This window comes from Pithys albifrons, chromosome 9 (genome assembly GCF_047495875.1).
Source record: "Pithys albifrons albifrons isolate INPA30051 chromosome 9, PitAlb_v1, whole genome shotgun sequence".
Taxonomy (NCBI): Eukaryota; Metazoa; Chordata; class Aves; order Passeriformes; family Thamnophilidae; genus Pithys; species Pithys albifrons.
The window spans coordinates 24,369,636-24,393,258 of record NC_092466.1 but is presented as its reverse complement, the minus strand read 5'-3'; the positions used below and the strand labels follow the sequence as shown (position 1 = coordinate 24,393,258).

General features: G+C 34.5%; 1 protein-coding gene across 33 annotated transcripts in view; it reads left to right on the top strand.

The window, feature by feature from the left end:
* KCNMA1 (potassium calcium-activated channel subfamily M alpha 1) overlaps nt 1–23,623 on the top strand; it is a 430,172-nt gene that overhangs the window by 228,984 nt on the left and 177,565 nt on the right. For all 33 annotated transcript variants that reach the window (XM_071563747.1, XM_071563746.1, XM_071563758.1 and 30 more), the window contains 2 exons: nt 18,292–18,385; nt 19,089–19,200. In XM_071563747.1, coding sequence (XP_071419848.1) covers nt 18,292–18,385; nt 19,089–19,200 — 206 coding nt within the window. The remainder of the gene's footprint in view (nt 1–18,291; nt 18,386–19,088; nt 19,201–23,623) is intronic.

Below are 23,623 nucleotides of genomic sequence, written 5' to 3'. Positions count from 1 at the left end.
TTTTAAGAATCCATGAATTAACATATCTGTAAAGTTGAGAGCATGACAACTGGACATAATATACAAACAAGGATGTTTTCAGTGTATCTTTCTTTATTCTACTTGCTCTTGAAAATTTCACAGAAGCCATGAGGAAGGCTGAGAAATTATTACAACCATTAGCTTTTTTCTGTGAGTCCATACTTAATGGACTGGATTTCTTCACAGATACATAGAACTGTCGAGGTATATTTTTCTATTTCAGTCACAAAAGTTTATTCATAGTTTTTTCATTTTCAGAAAAAGGCTCTGCTCCATTCCCAACTTCCCCCCTGCTGCCCAACCCTCCCCTGGCCTTACCTGAGCAATTTTGAACAGTGCATTAGTGGGATTTAGCTGATGGAGTGAATGCCTGCTGTCATCATGGAAATCAGGCAAAATTCCCTTTTAAGTGATAATTATTTTCTAAAGCTGGTTGAAGACCCTTGATGTCTAACTTTATAAGTATCTTCTTTCTCAAATATTTGTTGAAAATTCAGGAGATAACATACAAAACACAAAGCAAAGTCTGCACAAGTTGCTAGGAATTAGTTTGTCTCTTTGATGGTTGCTATTGAGAGGGACAAGCTGTATTAAAAAATTGTTGAGATTATTGTTCTTATTATTCTTGGTCATTGTAGTTAATAGACCTGTCAAGCACAAAATGTTTTGCTCTTAGACAAAGTCTGTGCTTGTCAACTAAATAATCTATGAGTAAAGGGAAACTAAGGTTTTGGGATAGGATGATGGCACCCGGTGGTACAACAGTGAACAGAATACTGCCAGCCTTTTGGAAGTTTTGCATCAAAGCTCAGTAATGGTTGATATGTGGCTGAGTTTGATTAATACACCACAAAGAAGTTTTCTGACTCTGGTTGCTATATACATTTATGTAAAACTTGAGTTTATGGAGAAAGAGAATTTTTGCATGTAAGTGACTAACATTGCAAAGTAAATTGGAATTCTTGTGTATTGATTAGGAGTGTCACTAACAGTTTTATCAGGTTTGGAGAGACAGGAATGAACCTGCTGGTGTAGATTAATCAAAGGAATAACCTCTTAGGCAGGAGGTCAATGAAAATAAATTACTTGCCTGCATGAGATCAAAATATGTGGAGATTTGTCTAATATCATATGTGCCTCACTCAAAGGCTGATACCTGATAAACATTTGGACCCTTCCTCTTTTCTGTGCACAAGCAAACCAAGGCCCCCAACTTGCAAGAACAGAACAGAAAATTAAATCTAAAATTTGATTAAACAAGCAGACAGCTACTGCTAAGTTGTAAAGAAATACCAAGAAATGGGAGGGAAGAAATGGAGTATATTTGGCAGGCTGACAAAATTTATTTAAAGACAGATTTTTCATTCTCTGAGTTTTATATCTTAAAATTGGCAGACATTATACTGAAGATTTCTTTTTCTCAACATTTTGAAAAGCAGTCTTTGGAGTTATATTTTTTGGCATTTACAGAGGGGAGCAAATAGGTGATACAATATGAAGAGAAGTCTGTGAAATACATACAAATGCATATATAGTACTTAAACTTTTCATGAAGGAACAGTTACTTGCAGAGAAAACAAAATTATTCAAGGAAACATTTCTGTGCAATCAGATGTGGTAACACACAATGAAAATAGACCTTAGCATGACAGCAGCCTACTAAGCAAATTAACATGCTGAGCATTAACTTCACGGCATGTGGCTGTAAAATTCCATGCAGGTTTGTAGCTATTTATTTAAATCTTTGTCCTAATCATAATAAAATCTTGAAAAGATATTGTAGTAGAGGAGGAGAGAGGCTCAATGGTGGTTTTTTAATATAATTAAATTAAACCCTATTTCTCTTTCAAACTACTGATTTGGTTGCAGAACTGAAGCTCATAACCAGAATTAAGTCAGCGCGTCAGAACCCGGAGCTGGGAAATGTTTATTGCTGGCACCACCATCCTGATACGTTGATCAGGATATCAGTTTCACAAGACAAGTATTGAAAACTGAGTGTAATCCTAGCTCAAGTAGAGCTATTAATAGACAGGTGTCACCTCTCTGCACCTCTCCATTTTGTAAAGAGTTGTTGTTTTGGTGTGCGGAACAGGGGAATTATTACCCCTGTCACTGTGGAGAGCATAACAGAGACTGCGTAGGATGTTGTGTGACAAAATGGAGAAAGGAATCAACTTCTCTTGCACTTAGAGAGAGGTATGAAACCAGACTACACACTACTCTCATTATTCCTTGAAAATATTCTGTGGAGTAGGGAGAGGTGTCTATAGTACTTCTCTCATTTGCTAGGGTTCATTTCCTACCTTTTAACTCTAGATAGCTTATGCACTCCCCAGCAGTTTGGTTTGAGTGATGGGAAGGACAGCCTTCTCCTGGCTAGAATGCCGAACTGACTTTAATTTTCTCACTGTCTGCACTGATATCTGAATACAACTAGTAGTTATATGAAATTCATATGCAGCTAGGTCTTTATTCCCAACAGATACAATGAAGCTAGTACTCCAGGTGGGAGTTTGTCAGAGTTTGGTGGCTGAAACACCACACATGAGATGGGAAGGAAGCAAAGTGTGTGGGGATTGTGGCAATGAATGTGCAATAAGATTTGGGAGTGCCCTTAGTGCCTTCATTATAGGTTGTTCTAAGCCTTCTTGTTCACTTTCATGTCAGCTATTGGAAATGAGAATCATGTTAAATTGAAGAGTCATCTAAGATTAAAGTAAGCTTTGTGTTTGGGCCTCTATAGGACTTGGCCAGCCAGCCTTATCTATTTGTAACCAGCAGAGCTAATATCAGAAGAAAGAATTTAAGCTTCATAGGAAAAGTTTAAAGCATATGGAAAGATAGTTCAAGTACATTTCCTAATGCTATCTCCAAAGACAATTATTTTAAGAAAGCATCTTAATATTCAGATATTGCAAGATTTAATATTGGTTTCAACAGTCTTCACAGTTTTCTTATCTTTCCAAAGGCCTTAAAGCTATTAGGACATGTATGTACTGGCTAATTTTCCCTGCATCTTCCTGCCACTCATTTTCCCTCCAAGAAGTCAAATAATCTATCTTAGAATGAAATAAGTCTTACAGTGACTTGAAGCATATGTATGACTGGAAAAATTGTGTCCCTTAATTCTATAAAAGCAGAATTCAAAGTGAAGAGAGACATCCTAGAAGTCATTAATCTCTAGTTAAAATCTTTGTATCTATAACAAATCAGAAATTTAGTTAAGTGTTATAGCTCTGGTCATTTAGTTTCAACAGTACAGTGTCCTTGATAGTGATTAAAGTTTGTAATTTGCATCGGAGTTGTATGAACTATGTACAGTTTGTTATGGTTTTTGGCTACACCAAAGGGGAGAAACTTGTGCCAGTTTAGATTGTTAGGAAATGAATGAGTTTGACAGCTTCTCTCCAGCTGAAGCAGGGGAACTTTTCTTGAACCTAACAGTTGTACCTCTGAAGACTAGCTGGTTTTATAGCAAAAAAAAAAAAAAATCACTGCTAGCAGGGCAATAAACTGTTGTGTGGGTAAACTGTAATTTAACCAGATCTTTAGATCCTTACATTTCTAGCTTCTATCATGCTCTGCTGCATTACTAGCAGATACCAAGGAATATGATTCTTCTAATTTTGTTTTTACGTTGTTATGTTCATATACAGAGTGCTGAGATTGTAGAACTAAGACCAGCTTTGTGTTCTGTCTGAATCTTGAGGACTTCATATCATAACGAGATGAAAAAATTAGTGGTTTATTATTTTATTAAGAATAAATTTAGGGACTGCTTTTCTTCTTTTGCGAAACCAGTGTCTGTCAAGTAAGATATGATAGATTTGTTTATTTCCACAAAAATGGGAAAGGATAAATATGTAATATATATCATTTGTGTTGGGATACATACATATATGTTACATTACATACTGTGTATGCCATAATTCCAATTGATGATTGTACAGTAGCTTTTTAAATGGTACACTTTGGGAGTCTGCAAGCTCAGTTTCTGAATTTTGGGGCTTCTCATCTGCTTGCCCTAAACTATTTACTGGGTTTCTGGCTTTGTCAGTGGTGCTTTAATCTATCTTGACTCAGTAACCTTTTCCATAGGCGATAACATTTGCATGCAATGTGCAGCCGTTTGTAAGTATACCTGTACACCCAAGAAAACGTTCACATCTTTAATATACAATTAATGAAACATTCTACTAGCCTTGTTCAATAGTGCATAGTGGCCAAAAGTCATATGAGTCTTGACTGCGAGTTGGGTCCCTGTGAAAAGGTTGGAAGTGTTTGGCTGGAAAAAGAATGTGTATTTCACTATGTAAGTGTGGTACAATTGGAGACTTTATTTCTGGAATGGACATTTTTAAAATTTATTTTACCTATCAAATTCAAAAGATGCTGACAGGTTTTTCTGCAAATCTGAGAAATTTGAAGAGGCCAGAAAATGATGTCTGCTGTCAATTAAGCTGATTTTATTTGTTCCAAATTTCTGTGGCAATTTACTAAATTAAAAGATTAATATTTCTAAAAGCTATTAGTGTATAAAAACAAAAATACCAAAAGTAATTGTTCTGCAACTGCAACAGATTCTGTTAAAAACCTTACAAGTAAGTGAAATTTAGTTTTCTTGGTAAAGCTATTTTTTGGTGTTCTGTGAATTGCTGCCTTACATAATTAATGCATGTATTTGGAAACTGTGCTAAAAATAGAATGATCACGTACAATTAGTGGTAGTTAAAAGAAATTACTTGAAAACTGTGTACCTATTTAGAAACATGGAACAAATCTTTTTGTAAAAGAACAGAGATAATAATATGTTACAATGTTACAAAATCATACTTCTATCATCTCAAGGTGTCATCTCTTACGTGTGTTGCATTAAAATAAATTACCTGGTCAACTATTTTGTTCTGAGTTCTCTGGAGTCAGGCTATAATGTATTGAGCATAATCTACATCCTTTAAAACAGGCTAGGTGGTCACCCCATAACTCAGGTCACATTGTTATGTTCAGTGTATACATGACGGTGAGTAAGGTAAAGGCAATTCACAATCACCACGAGTTCTGAAAAAAACCCCTGCTTTATTCAGCAGAGATTTCTTTTACTAGAAAAGCAGCAGAAGGTGACTGAATAAATCACTCATATCAATGCATCCCTTATATTGCCCATATTCTTTTGATTTTGTTGGTTATGCATTCAAATCAGTGAAACTTGTGTGATTTAGGTCCTGTGCACTGCATTGAAAAATTCACCTCTACATACATACCTCTGTGTTTATGATCTTCAGTTATTCATTACACTTCATTCAGTTATTCATTCAGTTATTCAGAACACTTTGGACATTTTGAAATTGCCCTGTATCTCTTTTTTTTTTTTTCTTTCTCAAAATACATTGAAAACTCTGGTTTGCTTTGAAAGCTCAAATGAAATTATGAACGAAATAACAAAATGCTTATTTAAAAGAGCTGATTGGATTTCAGACTTGTTATTGTAATTTATAATTACTCCTCCCTCTTCTCTTTCTCATACTTTTTGCCCTCCTTTACAAGCATCTTCTCTCCCATCCCTGAGTAATACTGGTGCTTTGTACAGTATTTTGTTTACAGTAGTATAAACATTTTCAGCCTGTGACTTCATTGCTGAAATAACTCACCTCTTTCATATCAACTCTTACCTAGGAGCCGTACAGCAGACTCATTGATGTAGGTTTTTTTCTGCATGGCAGCCCAGGCCAAACTGTGGTTTCATGCATGATGCAACTTCACCTTTTTTGGTTGTTTATGGGATTAATTATAATCTATTCTTGTATTGCCTGTGCATGCCAATGTGCTTACCATAATGCTGTATACACTGAATGCAGTCTAGAGCATTAAGTGCATGAAATTGAATGAAAAAAGTAAAAAAAAAACCAACATGAAATTAGAAATTTTGATCAAATGTAAATTATGCTTAGCAATAAGTTAAGCTCTTATGGAATGAATAGACATAATATGTATCAGGTTTGTGTATTTAAATTTTTTAGCATATTGCAGTAGTTTATTGACTTGATGCACAATTTCAGTGTGGTCAAGATGTGGGGAAGAGTGTACTGTCTATCTTGTTGTGACAATGGCTGAATGGTGCCAGTAGTATCAGAAAGGTAAACCTGTCCTTGCTGTCAACTTCAGCAGCAGGTGACAGTGAAAAGAGGTAAGATTATAAATATTCATTTATTAAAATTTAGAATTGGCAAAAGGATTTTGAGTTTTTTTAAATGATGTTAAATAGCCTGCAAAATAATTTAAAATGTATTGATTTACAAAACTTGCACTGAAATTCCAGGTGAAGAATTGAAACACTGCTTGAAATTTCTTTTACAATTTACATTGTGACCATCCTAGAAAACCTGTTATTCATATGTTCTTAAATGTTTTGAAATGAACCTTTCATCAGCACAGCATAAGATATAATTTAATGCTAATCAGTTTTTTATCCGTTTGATAAAATGATGAAATAGCTGTTTGGGAAGTGACTTGAAATGTTGTGTATGAACACAGTTGTGTTGTTATCAGAGCAAATGTTCAGTGTACATGTTCAGAAGTTATGATTTGTGTACTTTTTGGTGTCAGAATTTACGGATTTGAAATTAATATTCGGATTGGTGAATCAGTATTATTTGTCTCATACATTTAACTTTGAGGGCCTATGTACAATCCTTTGATGTTTTAAAAATGGTGATAGAAAACAGATGTATATATAAACTGAAAATATGCTCCTAGTGTGTCCTTTTAAACAGGTAACTGGAAACATGTCATATATCCAAAACAATAAAAAGGGAAGTAATTTACACAACTGTTGTCATGCCCCCCACATGATGTTACTGTGGCTGGCCTAAGAATGTATATTACTTTAGATTACTTAGGATTTTATTTTTTTATATTACTCCTCTAGTCCACATAATGACAATTATACTGTTTTGGGGTTTTTTTTCCTTACAAGGAAGAAAAATTCTTTTAGTACTGTAAAACTGATCAGACATGTATCTGTACAGCAACATGAATCTCTTCTTCCTGCAATCAATACAAAACAGATTATTATATCAGTTCTTTTGACTTTCCAGTAGCTTGGTTGTATAAGCTGAATACGTACCCATTCTCCCATGCACAGCAGCCAAGACAAAAAGGTGATGGATCACACACACAGAATTACACAGAATATGCTGAGTTGGAAGGGACACACAAAGATCATCGAGTCCAAGCCTTAGCCCTGCACAGGACCATCCTCAAGAGTAACACTGTGTGCCTTAAAATATCATCCAAATGCTCCTTGAGCTGTCAGACCTGGTGCTGTGGCCACTTCCCTGGGGAGCCTGTTCCAGAGCCCAACCACCCAGTGGGTGAAGAACCTTTTTCTAATTTCCAGTCTACAGTGCAAGCCATGTTGAGATGGTGTTAGAAAGAAAAGACCACTATATATTCATTTTTACCATTATAATCCTCTTCTTACCTTGATGTAAAGCACTTTTATATCAGGTTTGTGATAATTGATTTGGGCAAATGCTACAGCTGTAGGCAATTTCTTATTTCATTTGTTAATGGAGAGATAAAGTTACTGCTAAAGAAGAAAGGCACAATGTCATTAATCTGCCTAAAAAGGGCCTTGCTTTTCCCATTTGGAAACACCACTGAGTGAAACTGTCAGTCGGGCTCCAAGCTAATTTTCTTGTCTGAAAAGTTTAAGTATTTTCTTAATTTCTTTTTTTGTTTAAACTTTTTCTAATCCTTTGCTAAGTGAATGCGGCTATTCAGCAAGTCTTTCATAGAATCAGCATTTTGCCTCAAGAATACAATAATTTGCACTTGAGGCAGTGGTGGTAAATAATCAGGTCCCACAGCTGGAACAGCTGTAATTTGAGCTTTTCTAAGAAGGAAAATTTACTAGATAGCAGTTATATGCATGTGCAAATGAAGCCACAGCAGAGGAGTTTATGGGTACAGAAACTGTGGATAGATGTTTTACTTGAAAAAGTTACATACGATAAAGACTCTTCAGGAGTCTAGGATTAAAAAACAGGAAACTGGTAGAAGGAATTGTCCTAAGTGTGTATGCTGGGAGCAAATGTGACCTGGATTATGCCTATAGTTGCTTTGAGGTAGAGGAATTTAAACAGATATACTGGGATGCTCAGGATATAGTCAAAGATCTTAAATGGTTACTCTTGGTAGTTGAAAGGCTTTTTACTTTAGCTCACTTGTCTGTTATTTCTAGTCAAGGGTAATTTATATGCAAATAATCACTTGTGATAGTTTACAAGGGTGTGCTAGATGTTTCACAGTTTGGATTGGGAGTAGTTGAGTTCATGCCTTTTAGCACCCTAAATGTATCTTAGCTATTAATTGACTAGAGTGCTTAAAAGGACTCTTAAGCTGACGGGTGGATAAGGCTGACAGGTCCTCATAAGGAATGAGAGGGAGAATCTGAAATTAAGAAAATTTGTTTGGGACTAATATATCTTCTAGTTTCATGTAGATTTTTTTGAAGGAATGTACATGGCTGATGTTATGCTTTCATTTGAAATAGGAAACAATATATCCTGCCTGGTGTAACTGTATATTAGGATTGCTTTAGAATTACTATTAACACAATATGAATCGTTATTTAGGTATAGTAATAGATTTGGATCATGCCACTAAATGCCCCACCAAAAAAGCTGATCTAGTAATGTAATGTCAGGTTTCTACCACTTTGCCATAATATAAATGAGCTTTCATTGCTCATTTACATTATTCACTGTTGTTAAAGTCTAATAATATGCCTTAAGTTCCAGTATTGTAATTTTCAGTTAAAATAGTTGAATTTAGACTAAATTTCATAGGCCAACATGACTTTTTAAGTTATAGTATGTAAGCAAGCAAAAATATATGGAAAATACATTAAAAATCATCTGTGGGTATCTGTTATACATATCAAGCAGTAAAATTAGAGTTCAGTTCTTTGATGATGTACAGAAATAATTTTAATTGGAAGTAAAATAGGTCAGATGAAGAACCTTCTTATTTTTAATAATTTTAGGTATTTTTTTCTAAGAGTTCAATCAGATGAGGGAGAATTTTAAAGGTTGAATAACAGTATCAACAGAATGGAAGGCACTGAAGTGGAGGAGTAGTTGAAGCTGGGAACAGATGATTATGGTGGGTTTCTGAAAACAGAGTTTGAGGAAAGTGGATAGCAAATTGAAAAGCATTGTTGGGTAACTTTAAGAGACAGCAGCTGCAAAACAGAATCACATCAAAAAGAGCAAGAGGAATCTCAGGAACTGACCCTTCTTTCTGCTGCAAGGTAAGAGTGGCTGTAAAGACATTTATTCAGCCACTTAAAGTTCAATGGCTTGTAGACTTTCTGCTACAGAAGAAGGAAATTTTAGAAATATCATATATGTAGATCATTCTGTTGACATATGTAAATGCAAGGACTTTAAGTGGTCCATATATCCTAGGCTGAAATGTATTTACTGTTTTAAAAAACTTAGATTCACGTTCTCCCCAAAGAATCTACTCTGGTGATTAGCTATATGTTTCAATTGAAAAAACTTTATGCTACTGATATACTTCTTATTAATTTTATCCATTTTCCTTTGTTCAAGCCAATGTCTACATGGGAAAGGGATTAGTATTCTTTTTGCAGCATCATATGTCTTGTTTGCATTTTCATGTCACCAATTTTTTTTTTCTGGGGTAAACAGCTACAACAACTTACTACTACTTAATAAACTTTGATACACAATATTAAATAACAATTACATAAAAAGTAACAAAACAGAGTAATTACAAATTAGAGGCATGCAAGATTGTCAATTTGAGTAAACAGAGGATGAAGTTCAACCAAATCTTTCCATAATGCAATCGGCATATTAGATATAACTGAAGTGGCTTATTAACATTTGTCAAAAAACATATTGTTAGTCAAAACAGTTTGCTCATGTTTGTCTCTCTAGAATTATAGTATTCTCACACAAAATCCTTTGTTTAAAAATGTGGTCCCTGGCATTGTTGCTATCATTTTTGTAGAACTGATTTGTTGTCAGGGAGATTTTTTTGTCAAGGTAATGTAATGCTATTTGCAGGTGCCAGTGTTCTTAGCTTATGGTAAATAAACAATTAAGAAATCTAACACAACATAAATTAATGTGCTCTTCCTGCTTACCTGTGTAGTTCTCAGGAAATCTTTTCAAATGCAGTTATCTTAGGATGAAGATGTTAGTGGTGTATATTGCTAGAAATCACATGCTCTGTGTTTCATACCCTGCTGGAAGAACTTAGAAGTTGTGGAGATGGACTCTGGGCCCTTCACTTATGTTTGTTTTAGCACTCAGTTCCTGGGTTTCTGCTGTTCTGCAGGGATCTTTGACTTCTGTTTGTGAAGTTAGAGAGGAAGTCTGCTGCAGACAGCAGTACAAATACAGACACCATGATGAAATTCAGTAATATTGTGTTTTCAAAGTGAGCAATTTTAATGCCCATTTTTTTTTGTATATCCCAACAATTCAATATAAAAATATAAGTAAAAACTTCTTGCTATCATGCTTGTATATAATTTTGTGTTCAAGCTGAGGAAGATAAAAATTTGATTTTCCTTGAGTGGTGTAGTAGGTTGACTTATATTTTACTAGAGAGTCTGTGATGAAGTGTGATGTACTTAAAATGCATGGAAAGCTTGAGAAAGAAAGATGAAAAGTGACAGTATTATACTGAATTTTACCAAGTTGTATTAACTTATTTAGGTAAAATATCTACTAGCAGTGTTACTTTACTCTGTCACTTGGTATGTTCTCAGTTGCAAATAGCTCTGTAAAAGTCAGTAGAGTTGTGCCAGACAAAATATTGAGATGGGCATTAGGAAGGTATAACTTCATTCTGTAGTCATACTGACTAAATTTGCCTCCTAATTTTGTACATGAATGTGACAGAAGTTAAAATTAGGAGCTTCTCTTTCTTTCCCACTGGAAAATCTTCACTGTCTTAGTTTCTAAACTGAATTAATTTTGCATTAAAAACTGCTAAGTCACAGCATTTAAATACATCTTAAATTTAAAATAAGTTAAGATTCAAAAGGGAAAATAAAAATAACCTGAAGCCCCATTCTTTATGATGAAACCATCCAGAAACATGAAAGGATCATAAGGAAAAAATATAAGAATCTCTGATTCTGCTTCTGAGAAAAATCTCTACTAAATGATAGTTATACCAATTTAACACTGATTGGTCTGGTTGTGTTCTTGCTTATTTCTTCTGACATTGGATTTTTTTTTTAAGGAGAATAAGGAAACCTGTTCATTTTCTTCCGAAGTCTAAAAGCTTCTCCAGGTTCCCCAGTGTGCTAGGGAGATTATATGGAGATACTTAGTTGTAGAAAGCATCTGCAGAACAGATGAGTCATGGTGCATTTTTTAAATTAAGTTAGAAATAGAAAGGTAGTATTCTAATGCCAGCTTGTGATCTGTCTGATTTTAACGAATAACAGAAGATGTTATCATAGAAATTAAAAAAAAGGAAATAAGGACAGACACTTTCATTGTTCTTGGGGGGGGCTTTAATAAGGTGTAGGTTAAACGATAGTCTAAGAAATCTTGGAACATAGCTTTATTTGACATTATTTTTCAGTCTGTTTTATTTTGATGATATTTATATTTTGCTTATTTACTTTAAAATTGAATGAAGAAGATTCTGATTGTTGATGTAATTCAGAGATGGCTTACTGTGTATGAGCCTAAGGCCATCAAAGCACTCTGAAAAGGAATGTGGAAGAGAAAAATGCATAGCAAAGTGAATATCCAAGTGAAGAAGGGAGTCCACTCCACATGCAGGTTGCAGAAATGGAGATGGAAACAAAGACAGTGAAAAAGAGTAAAGCAAAACAAATTCATCATGTACTGAAGTTGAGGAATTTTTTATGACTCAACAAATGCAGTTTGATTCATTAAGCAAAGGAGAGTCAGCATAGAGAATTGAAAGAAAAACTGTTGGCAAAGCCTGAAGAAGCTACAGGGTTTGACACTGAAACATGTTAGGAGCAGAAATTTCTCTGGGTGTGCATGAGCAGAGCAGAAACAGTTAGCTAAGGATTAAGATGTACAAGACTGAATGGTCAAATAGGATTTAATTGCATCTTTAATAATAATATGACTTGTCCAGATCCAGCTGACTGTCCTTCCCTTTTGGGAAGGAAACCAATTTAACTCTTCCTGCATATCCTGCAGCACTAACTGAAAATGCTAATAGCAAAAGTTCCCTGATGGCACACCACATAATGTCAAGGGAGAGTGAAGTAATTTAGAAGACATTTACCATCAAATACTTTATTGGTGCTATGACTCAAAGAAAGACCTTCTAAAATGAGATAATTTTACCAAAGCATCTTGCATTTAGAAGATGGATATATATACTGCAAGAATTTTTTTTCTTATTGTGGGACTCACTTGGTTAATAAATGAAAGCATTTGAAGTAAGAAAAATTATGTTATGCTTTCTATCCCTTTGAGATGTTTGACATCTTTGGTTCTTATATAGTCTTGGTGATTTGTTGTAATGATGGTATTTGTTTCCCTAGGTATACATTTGATAGGCATCTGTGTTTATAATTTTGCTATATGTTCTTGCCTGTTTCAGTGAAGAATGTTTTAACTGCTTCTTCCTTTCTGAGCTGTGCAACTAAATCATAGTTAAAGGAACAAACTCTTCTGCACTGAATGAAAATTGCTTTTGCTAAACAATACATGTGGCTTTTCCATAGTTTTACTTTACTACTACATCACTGAAAGACAGTAAAAAAGCCTAACCATAACCCCCTTAGTTTTCTTTTTGCTGTACTGTTTAAATATGTATCAAAGGAATATAAATGGCACTGTCACATCAAATTTATGGCAAATTTATTTTTTTACTCTAGACTTCATAAAATTGAGTTTGTTCTAGAAACAAATTTGAAGGAATTCAATATTACAGAGGAGGTTGCAGTAAAACAAAATGGCTTTGAAGAAAAAAACCCTCACTATAAGCAGTTTTATGAACAAAGAAAATTTACATGCCCAAATTAATACATATTAATTGCATTGAAATAGAATTTGAAAGTGAGAAGTGAATGGAATGTCTTCCAATGATTATATACTAAAGAGCTTCTAAATACTGAGTGGTTTCTCTCGATTATTTATTCATTTATGCTGTTTATATTTTAGCAGCATTAACTTTTATTTCCATACATATCTATAATTTAATTTTAAAATTCACTCTCATCAATGGACATTCCTTCTGATAAAAACTCTCCATTTTACTGTTTGTTGACGTTTTTTGTCATCTAATGCACTGTTGTGCAGCCTAAAAACTGTCATGAACAAGGGAAATGAAAACTTCCTAATTTTTCATAGTATCACTTTTTGAGTTTTATTTTTCATTTAATTGATATTAAGAACTGAAATATATTTTATCTATTTGCAATGATGGATATGGCTTTTCCTTCACGATTCAGAAAACAAATTTGTGTTCTTCCAAGAGTTAAAATTGTAAATTAGGAAAATTCTCTGAATTTCTAAAAGTTTCAATAGTTTCTGAAGGTTTCAAAGCAGTAGCAGCTGTTTTAAGATATTAACATCAGTATTTTCCTGAAATTACAGTAAATTTCCTTTTTGGTGGTTTATGAAAGTTTTACGTAGAACTTCTTATTTTCAAAACACTTAGTAAAATGTATTTAGATTAATATGTCTTAGCATGAACATTTTTCATTTTCTTTTAAAATTATACGTAGGTAAAAATTGGTATCTATCTTAGTCTTTGCAGCCCTTGTTATTGAAAAGGAAAAAAAAAGAGCCAAAAACCCATTAAGAGCAGACTGGCATGATGTGCCAAAAATACAGGAATCCACTTCCTTACTTAGGAAGACTAGAGAACTGTAAATTGCATATTGGATAGTTATTCCAAGTGCTGAATTGGGTGGACAAAACTTTTCTCATTATTATAGGGAACATTTTATGTAAAAGCATCCAGATAGATGTCGCTATGACGGCAAACCTGGCCTAAAGTCAGAATGAATGTAGAACTCCTCCTTACTTCTGTGTGATCATAATGGCAGCGATTGCACTGTGACACAGATTGTTATTTCATGCTATGGCTTTGATATGAAGTTTGCAATGGGCTTTACAGCTCCTATCAAGAGGTGAAATGATACAGTAAAAACCACTCAAGATCTTTTCAACTCTGTTACAATTGCAAAAATTTTGTAAATATTCTGTGAAGGGATCTTCCGTGGGAAGTTTCATATTAATATACTTAGAGAAACAATTAATTTCAGAAAATGGTAAAAAGTATACTATTTTCCCCTCTGTTCTGTTGACTATTCAAATAATAATTCCAGTAAAACAATTTCAATGCATTATAAGCATTTCAAATGAACCAAAAATAGGTGAGAATAATACATACACGATGTAAACTTGTGACAAAAACGGTTATTTAAACAGCAGTAAACTCTCTTGAATCGAAGTGACTAGTGGTACATTCTGTGGCAAAAGTGTTACGTAAAGCACTGGCTTCAGTGTCAGTTGCAGCAAAGGTTTAAGGATGCTGGGAACACCTTGTCAAAATTTTGTCCTGTCTGTGTAAAGTTCAACTTGAATAATTCTGTTACTTCTCCTGTAGTTGCTCTTTCTCACTGAGGTAGTTTATTCCTATGATACTTGTATAACTGGGCTCTATAACTACTAGTTTTTTGTTAAAATTGTTTTCATTAAAGATGCTTTTTCAAAGAGCACATAAATACTAGAGAATCATAGAATCATTTATGTTAGAAATGACCTTTAAGTTCACCACTAGGCAGTGTCCCTGAGAGCCACATCTACACATCTAAAAACCTCCAGGGATGGTGACTCAACCACTTTCCTGGACAGCCTGTTCCAATCCTTGACAACCTTTCAGTGAATATTTTTTTCCTAATATCAAATCTAAACGTACCTTGGTGCAACATGAAGCCATTTCCTCTTGTCACATCACTTATACTTGATAGAAAAGTCCAACCCCCACCTTGCTAAAACTTCCTTTTAGAGAGGTGTAGAGAATAGAGAATAATAAGGTCCCTCCTGAAGCTCCTTTTCTCCAGGCTAAACACCCTTAGCTCCCTCAGCCTGTAGCACTGCATGGGGCTGTTGTGACCCATGTGCAGGACAAGGCACTGGGCTTTGTTGAACCTGATACAATTGGCCTCAACCCCTTGATTCAGCCTTTCCAGATCCCTCTGCAGAGCCTTACCCTTCAGCAAATCAACACTCCCACCCAAATAGGTGTTGTCTGTGGACTTACATAGGATGCATATGATGTCCTCATCCAGATCATAGATCAAGATACTAAACAGGACTGACCCCAATATTGAGACCTGGGAAATACCACTAGTGACCAGACACCAGCTGGATTTAACTCCGTTTACCACACTCTTTGTGCTCTGCCATCCAGCCAGTTTTTTTACCTTGTTAATCCAAGCCATTAACAGCCATTTTTTCCAAAAGAATGTTGTGGGAAATAATGTCAAAACTTTATTAAAGTCCAGATAGCATCTACACGTTCTCCCTCACCCACCAGGTGGGTCATAGAAGGAGATGAAGCTGGTCAAACAGGGACCTACCTTTCATAAACCCAAGCTGGCTGACCTGATCCCCTGGTTTCCTGCATGTGCCATGTGATGGCATTCAAGATGATCTGCTCCATGAGCTTCCCATAGGATGTGATTTTAATATAAAACAGGGAGCATATTCTTAGCCCAGGAGAGCCTAGTACACTACTGCCTGGAACTCTAAGAACTATAGCACTTTTGGTTTTGGGACACTTGATGTAAAGATGAGTTTCAAATTGGCTTCCTTTCTGCAGCAGACTGAATGGTGCAATGATAAACATCAGTGGCCATATTTTTCTTTCAGATCACATATGAGTTACTTATGAAAACAAAACAAATCCAAACTGAAGAATATCACCAAAATTTGGAAAATATGAAATCTTGTATAATCTGTCCTGTGAGAAAAAAGAATATTTCTTCAGTGGCATGCCTTTCTGACAAAATCATTATTTAAAATAAAAAGGATGTTGTGTTTGTCTTTGGCATAGATAACTTAAAAATTGAAAGAGAGGCATAATCTCTGAAATGAGGGAAACTTTAAGGAAATGACTAGCAGAAATAGCGGTTCTGGTTTTAGGTAAACAAGAACCTCAAATCAGAATTGTGGTCCACTGTATTAAGTGGTTTGCAAACAAGGTGAAAATGTATTGTGCATTAGCTTATTTGTCAGGTCTTGTAGGTTTATGTAAAGGACAATGACACAAAAGTGCAGCTGTTAGCTGCAACCTTAGGTGACCTTATCTAACACTAAGTACCAAATAACTGTGGAAAAGAAGAGCTCTCTATCCTAATTATAAGTCTCTGCAATTCCATTAGCTTCAGTGAATTTCTACAGCTTTTGCAGGAACCTAACCTGGAATTAAGAGTCCAAGCCTCTCTGTTGGTGCAGGGCTTTTGATTCTGCTTCCCCAATACTCCTGTGATTTCTTTTGATAGGGTACATAGTTGACTCAGTGTGTAACCTACCTTATTTTGACAAAATCCTTTGCTCTCAATAATGCCATAAAGAAAATGATCCTGTTGGTTTCTCGGATTCCATCAACTGTTATTGTAGCTAAAGCTGTATTTGCAAAGTATGAGGTGCTGTCTGCTGTGCTATATGTTAACATTTGGCTTCTCTTCCCTTCTGACCGCTCTTGTAAAACAATTTTATTTGAACTGTAACAGAAATGTCTCATAAGTTTGATGTGTTTGCAAGTAGACTTTGAAAAACAATTTTAAAAAAATCCTATAGCACTGAAGCATCTGAAAATATAAAGCTATTGTACATCAAGGAGAATTTTGCTGTATACATACATGCATCTAAAGACAGGAGAGGGCATGCTGTACTTAACTTGTTTGACCTGTAATGTATACAAGGAATGGAAAATTTGGCTGCATGTGTAATGACCTGGTAGTCTAAATAATATCTTTTATGCCTTAAATTAGGTAACCGACACTCATAATGCATAGAATCTTGCTTGTTGAGCAGTCTAGCATTATATTTGTAGAGCTACTGCTATACTAACTGGTATTACATTCATGTTCAGTGATTTATTTGACCTGAAAAGCCAACAAATTTCTGCTTTTATAAAGATATTTTCTAGGGCTCCAAATGATCAAGTGGTCATATTCTAGTTTCCCATTTTATTACAGTTGTGATGAACACCTGATCATTTGCAATATATGTGTGTGTGTATATATGTCTATGTGTTGGGACATTATGTATTTGTAGTATATACATCAACATATATTGGGACATTATTTTCACGTTGGTCTGTGGCTGCAACATTAGACTGTGGCTTCAACAACCTATTTTAGAAACCTCACAAATAAATCACTAATAATATTTGTGGAAGTTATCAGATTCCTTAGATAAAAGTATATCTATAAAGTACCAGTTTGTATAGAGCAAGCTTTGGATCTGTCCCACTGTTAAATAAAACATAATAAAATAAGCTAGAATTTGCTATGGCTGCCTGACACACAGAAGGGTATTTTAATTAACCTGCATGCAGAAATTAACCCTTAGAGTACTGCTTCGAATTCTTCAATTTATTTTGTTGTTTAATTTTACCAGTGGGCTATGCTGCTTTTCTACTCAGTTCATAATACTGTACATAAAGTACATTAAATAGCCATACAAAAAAAATCAAAAAACCCAATCAATGTCTTATAAACAAGGGATTCTACAAGGCTAAGTACTTCAGGTTGCTAATAGGTAATGTATTCCTAAGCAACTACTATTTTGTTAAAGGTTTTTATATTATGACATTAATAAAAAGCATGTAATATTTTACTGTAGCTGTGTGTTTGTTAGGTTTTTTCCTAAAGTATCATAGGTGTATCTCCTTTAGAAAGAAGTCAGTTCTTTAAGGGTTAATGTGGCGTTAAGGGATCCTGAGGTATTCTCCTGCTTGTCCTTTTCTAAAGGTATCTGCATGTTAACTCTGAGATATTACCTGAACAGGTGAATATAAACACTGTATGAATGACTAACTTGAATGAATGAAATAATACCTTTGAAATGCTTGCTTGTATCTTGTAAGCAACCAGAAAACAGAAACATGATTTCTGAATCAAGGTCTTATATGAAATGCAAAAAATTTTCAGCGGACTAGAAACTCGTATATGGATAATTTATTCTGATTTCTTTTTCTTTCAAATAGCCCAATAGAGTCCTGCCAGAATTTCTACAAAGATTTCACATTACAGATCGACATGGCTTTCAATGTGTTCTTCCTACTCTACTTCGGCTTGCGTGTAAGTAGTGTGGATGTCTTTGATAGCATGAGGCAGGGAGGGAATATAGCTATTAGACAGTGAGAACCTTTGCATACAGCTTGACTTTAAAGTGGCTGGACAAAATTAAGGTAATTTCTAAAGTGCACAATCAATGCATTTCATTTAGAATAAATAAATAATAAGAATGTAATAATAAGAATGTAAGATCACTAAGGAGACCAATAGTTTGTAAGTGAAACTGTTCCAGAACATTCTCAAATAATAAAAGGTCAAAACTGTACAAGTTCAGGGCCGGTCGGTGAGGTCGAATCTAGTTTCAGTGTCCTCAATGCTGTGATAACTACTTCAGCAAGACCAGTGAAGAGTTGGTCTATTCCTGCACTTTATATATGCCTACACTTCTTTAGTAATACTGATACATTGATAAAAAATGTGGCAAAATATTTTTAGCTCAGATATTAAAGCTGATAACATACATGATCTATATCTTTAGTTAGACCTTTCATTTTAATACCAATGTGATTATCAAGCAATGAACAATACAGACTTTTTCCTAGTCAGACATGTTGTTTTGTCTGCACTGACCTAAACCATCAATTACTACACTAACTTTTCAGTTTTATGTTTTAGAACAGAAAATATTATACATACTTGCAATCAGCACAAGCATAATCTTTCATCTCTCTTCCTCTTTTTTTTTTTTTTTTTCCCCCTCCTCCAGTTTATAGCAGCCAATGACAAGCTATGGTTTTGGCTAGAAGTTAACTCAGTGGTAGATTTCTTCACGGTCCCTCCAGTGTTTGTGTCAGTATATTTAAACAGAAGTTGGCTTGGTAAGTGAAATAATTTTTTCTTTTTAACTGTTTAACATTACTGAATCTTTGCACATTTTGATGGAGAATTTCTTAATCTTGTGTCAGTGTGTAAATAGAAGAATACTACCAAAGTTGTTTTTACAATGAATCTACCATTTTGGCAGAAAGGTGGGTTTTGTCAGAAAAGGCACTTGTCCATTTTGTTCTCTATTTATTAATGTGATCTTTAGGTGGTGTAGAGCTCCAGCTTGGAAGTGCTGTGTAACATTAGGCTGTTTTATAAAACAGCAAATTTGATGCAGTTGTCTCAGCTTGCAACCTGAACAGGTGATCCAGACCATTCATTCACTGAATTGGATTGCCATGAATCACTGTCAACAATGAAATCAACACATTTTCATGGCATTTTTGAGCCGATGCGGCTAAATTTTAAATTGACTGGAGCAACATGTTTGGGAGATATGGTTAGACACTTAATATTTCTGTTGGACTGCTAGTAACACATCAGAAAAAGTATGCCATTTGTAAAAGGGGATACAAAATGAAACAGAGAGGACAAATCGGTTAAAGGACATCCATAATGTGACTTTTGAAGTTTCTTGTACAAATTGCACATGCTTTCTCATTAGGTAAAATTTGAGATTTTTTATTAGGAAGAAACTTCCTAAAAATGGCATATTATGTGAATGCCATGGCTTTAGACAGTATATGAAACCTCACAGTTTGACAATTCATTTCTCCAGAAGTACAGGCACTCATTGAAATTTCTCATCTGAGAAATTAAGAGTGGTTATCTTAAATGCTTCATGTGCAAAGGAAAATAAGCCAGAGGGTATTTAATAGTCTTATAATATTTTCAACTTGATACAGGCATTTAAAGATACAAAATTTATTAATGAATTACTGTTTTATGAAAAGAAATTAATAAATATTTAACCATGGTAAAGGTCATACTATATATATATCAGTCATTATTAATATGCCAGAGAAGAGAGCAGTAAAACATCCAGAAAATATCACTACACATCCTCATATGATGACTGTCTTTATCATGTACTTTTGTTGTGTATGGGAAACTGAGTAAGGCTTTTTGAAGGAGAAAATGTCATAGAGTTACATATTAGGATAGGAAATAAAATTTAAAAAGAAGGTATGGAAATAAAAACCATGCTTATGCCTAAAAGAAAATTGCTGATTTCAGTAGCTGTAGCTTAACCTCATATTCTTTGCCTTATGTGAATTAAAGGGAAGCATTTTCACACTTGATTGCAATATACAGTTTCCCAAAACTTTCAGATTGAAATCCTTGAAAATGAATGCTGTCTAAGGAAATATCACAGCATCCATTGAAAAGGAATATGAAATGAGAAAAGAGCAAAACCACAGACTCTGGGAAATGAGGCCAAGAGGTAATTATTTGGGATGAATACCCCTTATGAAAGTAATTGCATAATTGACTGACTCATGGTGACACAGCAATCTAACTACAGTACCGACAGGGATAATGAGAGGGTTTGCACATTTAGCAGTTTTTGCTGGATTGTTTTTACAAGATTTATGTAATTTTGCAGGAAGAGTTAAGTATTTTACTTATATTTATTCATAGGGTTGAAAGGATTTCCAAATATCTTAATTACACCAACATCTCTTTTTTTTTTTTTTAATTTCTTGTTTATAGTCCCACTTTACCTGTTTTCTCATGGAATCCTTCTGAGACATTTATCACCTGCCCGCTCAGGCAAAAAAAATTAGTTTGTTTTTAATGTAGTCAGCTTATGAGTGACATTTTTACAGGGTTTGCACCTGCTTCCAAAGGGGTTTTCATTTTAGTGAAATCATCCTTAGTGAAATAATTCATTAATTCAAAAAATGTGAATTATTTGGATTCCTAACATAGCTTAAATTTAGATCAGCAAGCAGCTGTGCTGAAAGAATTTTTCAGTGAACACACTGAAGTGTATTCGTGAAGATTGTGCATTACTTTACACCTTTTAAAGAGACAGCAAAATTACTATCTGTGGAGCTCAGACACTTCAGACATACTTGTAGGTAATACAGTGGTAGGACTGAGTGTGTGACTAGAGAGGAAGGGAGGGGGTTTCGATGATATTATTTACAGTTTCAGGTTAGAGACCTTCTTTGCCTTTTATATAATTCTTGTAATTGAGAGATTTTTGTGCAGAGGGTGACTCAGAACATCTAACATGGTTTCTGCACCACCTGTCTGACTGTAAGTAGGACTTGCAGCAGGGTTTGCCTTTAAACAAGGCAAGTAAATAGGGAATGCTTAATGTTAGGCAGTGTGAAAATCATTTAACAGGTTTGGATTTAGTGTATCACAGTAATTCCTTGCACATTTTAAGAATTTGTTATTGATTTAGCAGGTTTCCTTTATATGCTTTAAATTTCAAGATCGTTTAGGAGCCCAAATACAATAAAACATCTGGAATGTATTGTGCATCTGGGTCTTTCCAGTTTATTTCATCATTGATTTATGTCAGTCAGCCATGATGAGTTCATTGAAGTAGGAGACAGAATCAAAGTCACTGCTGTGGCTCCCTGAATTCCCAATTTCATGAGAACTCTTTAGCTAACTCATTTGTGTCTGTACAGACACACAGTTTAAGCAAATTAGGAAACCCCAAACCATCTTAAATAAAATCCTAAATAAAAACTAAACTTTGCCTTCAGGGCACTAAATGTTTATAGAAAGATGTGAAACATAGCAGAGGACACGAGGTCTATCATCTGTTAATGTACTCTAGTGGAAAGGCAGTGGTTTTTTTCTGTTCTTATGCTGGTTCAGAAGTGCTACCACTCACCTGCTATGTAGCTCTTAGTACACGAAGGCTTTCACTTTCCCTGCAACTCTTTTTTTAGTTTTTCATAATATGTATTTTTGTACCTTGAAATGCTATATATGAATGAAATTTTTAATCGTATTCATAGAAGTTGTTGTTCCAAATCTAATCTTTCACCTAGAAACCAGTATGCAAACAACATTCAGTATTGAAAGACACATCAGATTATGTTTTTCCATTGAAAGGTTTCCAGGGATTTTGTTATGTACACTGTCTAAAGTAAAGCTGAAGGCTAAACAGTGCTTTGAACCTGAGAAAAGTAAAATTTTTGGACTTGATAAATCCTTCAGAAGGGATTTCTAGGGTATCATTTTTGCTAGCATAGGATAGCATAAGAAAAGGAATCACATTTAAAGAATACATCTGACATATGGAAAGTTCTACATATTATTGAAAAAATTGGGAAAAGTAGAGATAGGGAAGAAAATTTTAATAAATCTGTAATGCAGCGATAGTGATTTATTATGCTGTATAAACATTTCTTATTCTCTGACTTAAAAATGGTACAGATACAAACATCAGTGTGTTTTCTGATGTTCCCTTGCATCTAGATTACCAGGACATTTTTCCAATACTGTTCTGCAAGCAGTAGGATTTGTGTAGAAATTTGCTCATAAACTAAAGCCCTGCTCTACAAAATCATAAATTTTGCTTTCAAAGTTCTGTACAAGAAAATTTCTGATAGTGATAGGATGGTTCTCCACTTCAAGTGCAAGATTCTGTGGAGTGGAGAGAATCTTCCCAAGGGAAGAATGGTAGTAGAAAGAATGGAGGTTCTGGCTCTTGAGAAAATTTTGACAGTGAATTTTCACTAAATTATTTCACTGCATTGTTAAGTCTGTACACTGTCTTTATAGTCTAAGTGAAAGTTGACCAGAAAAAAAATTGCAATGGGAGAAATAATGTCATGGTAAAATTTTTTCATGTAAAGTTCTTATGATTATACTAGCTAAGTTCCAGATTCAGATCTTGGATAGCTTGGAGAGCCCTGGAACAAGTGGAAAGCTTCCAGTTTTATTTAGTAATGATTTACAAACACTCTACACATTACTTAAAACTGTTAATCTATCTTCTGTGATAGCAAAGACACTTCAAATAACTGAAATGCCTTGTATGCTTATAAAATAGGAAATATTGATTTTATGGGCTGTATGTATTGGAATAAATTGCTTGACAGGATGATATTGTTAGAGGAAGTTTAAACATGAAAAATATGATCTTGGCTTCACATTTACAAGGATATGTGAATGAGGAAGAATCAGCCTACTAGACCTACAGTGATTGAAATAAAACCTAATAGATGAATTTGATACTGTCACATATTATTGAATCACAGAAATTAAGGGTAGAAAATAACTATTAAACAATCCATTTCCTTTTCCTGACCATATGCTTCATCTATTCTACTGTACAAAATTTCAAGGAAGATAAACTCTTTGATTCCTGGTGAATTCTATTATCAGGAAGATATTTTTTTTTATTTATCCCTCTTCCCTGATATCCCTTTTAGTCTTAGGTTGATGCTATGCTATTTTTTTCAGAAAATAATCTGAGATAGTGGGGGAAAGAAGACAGACAAC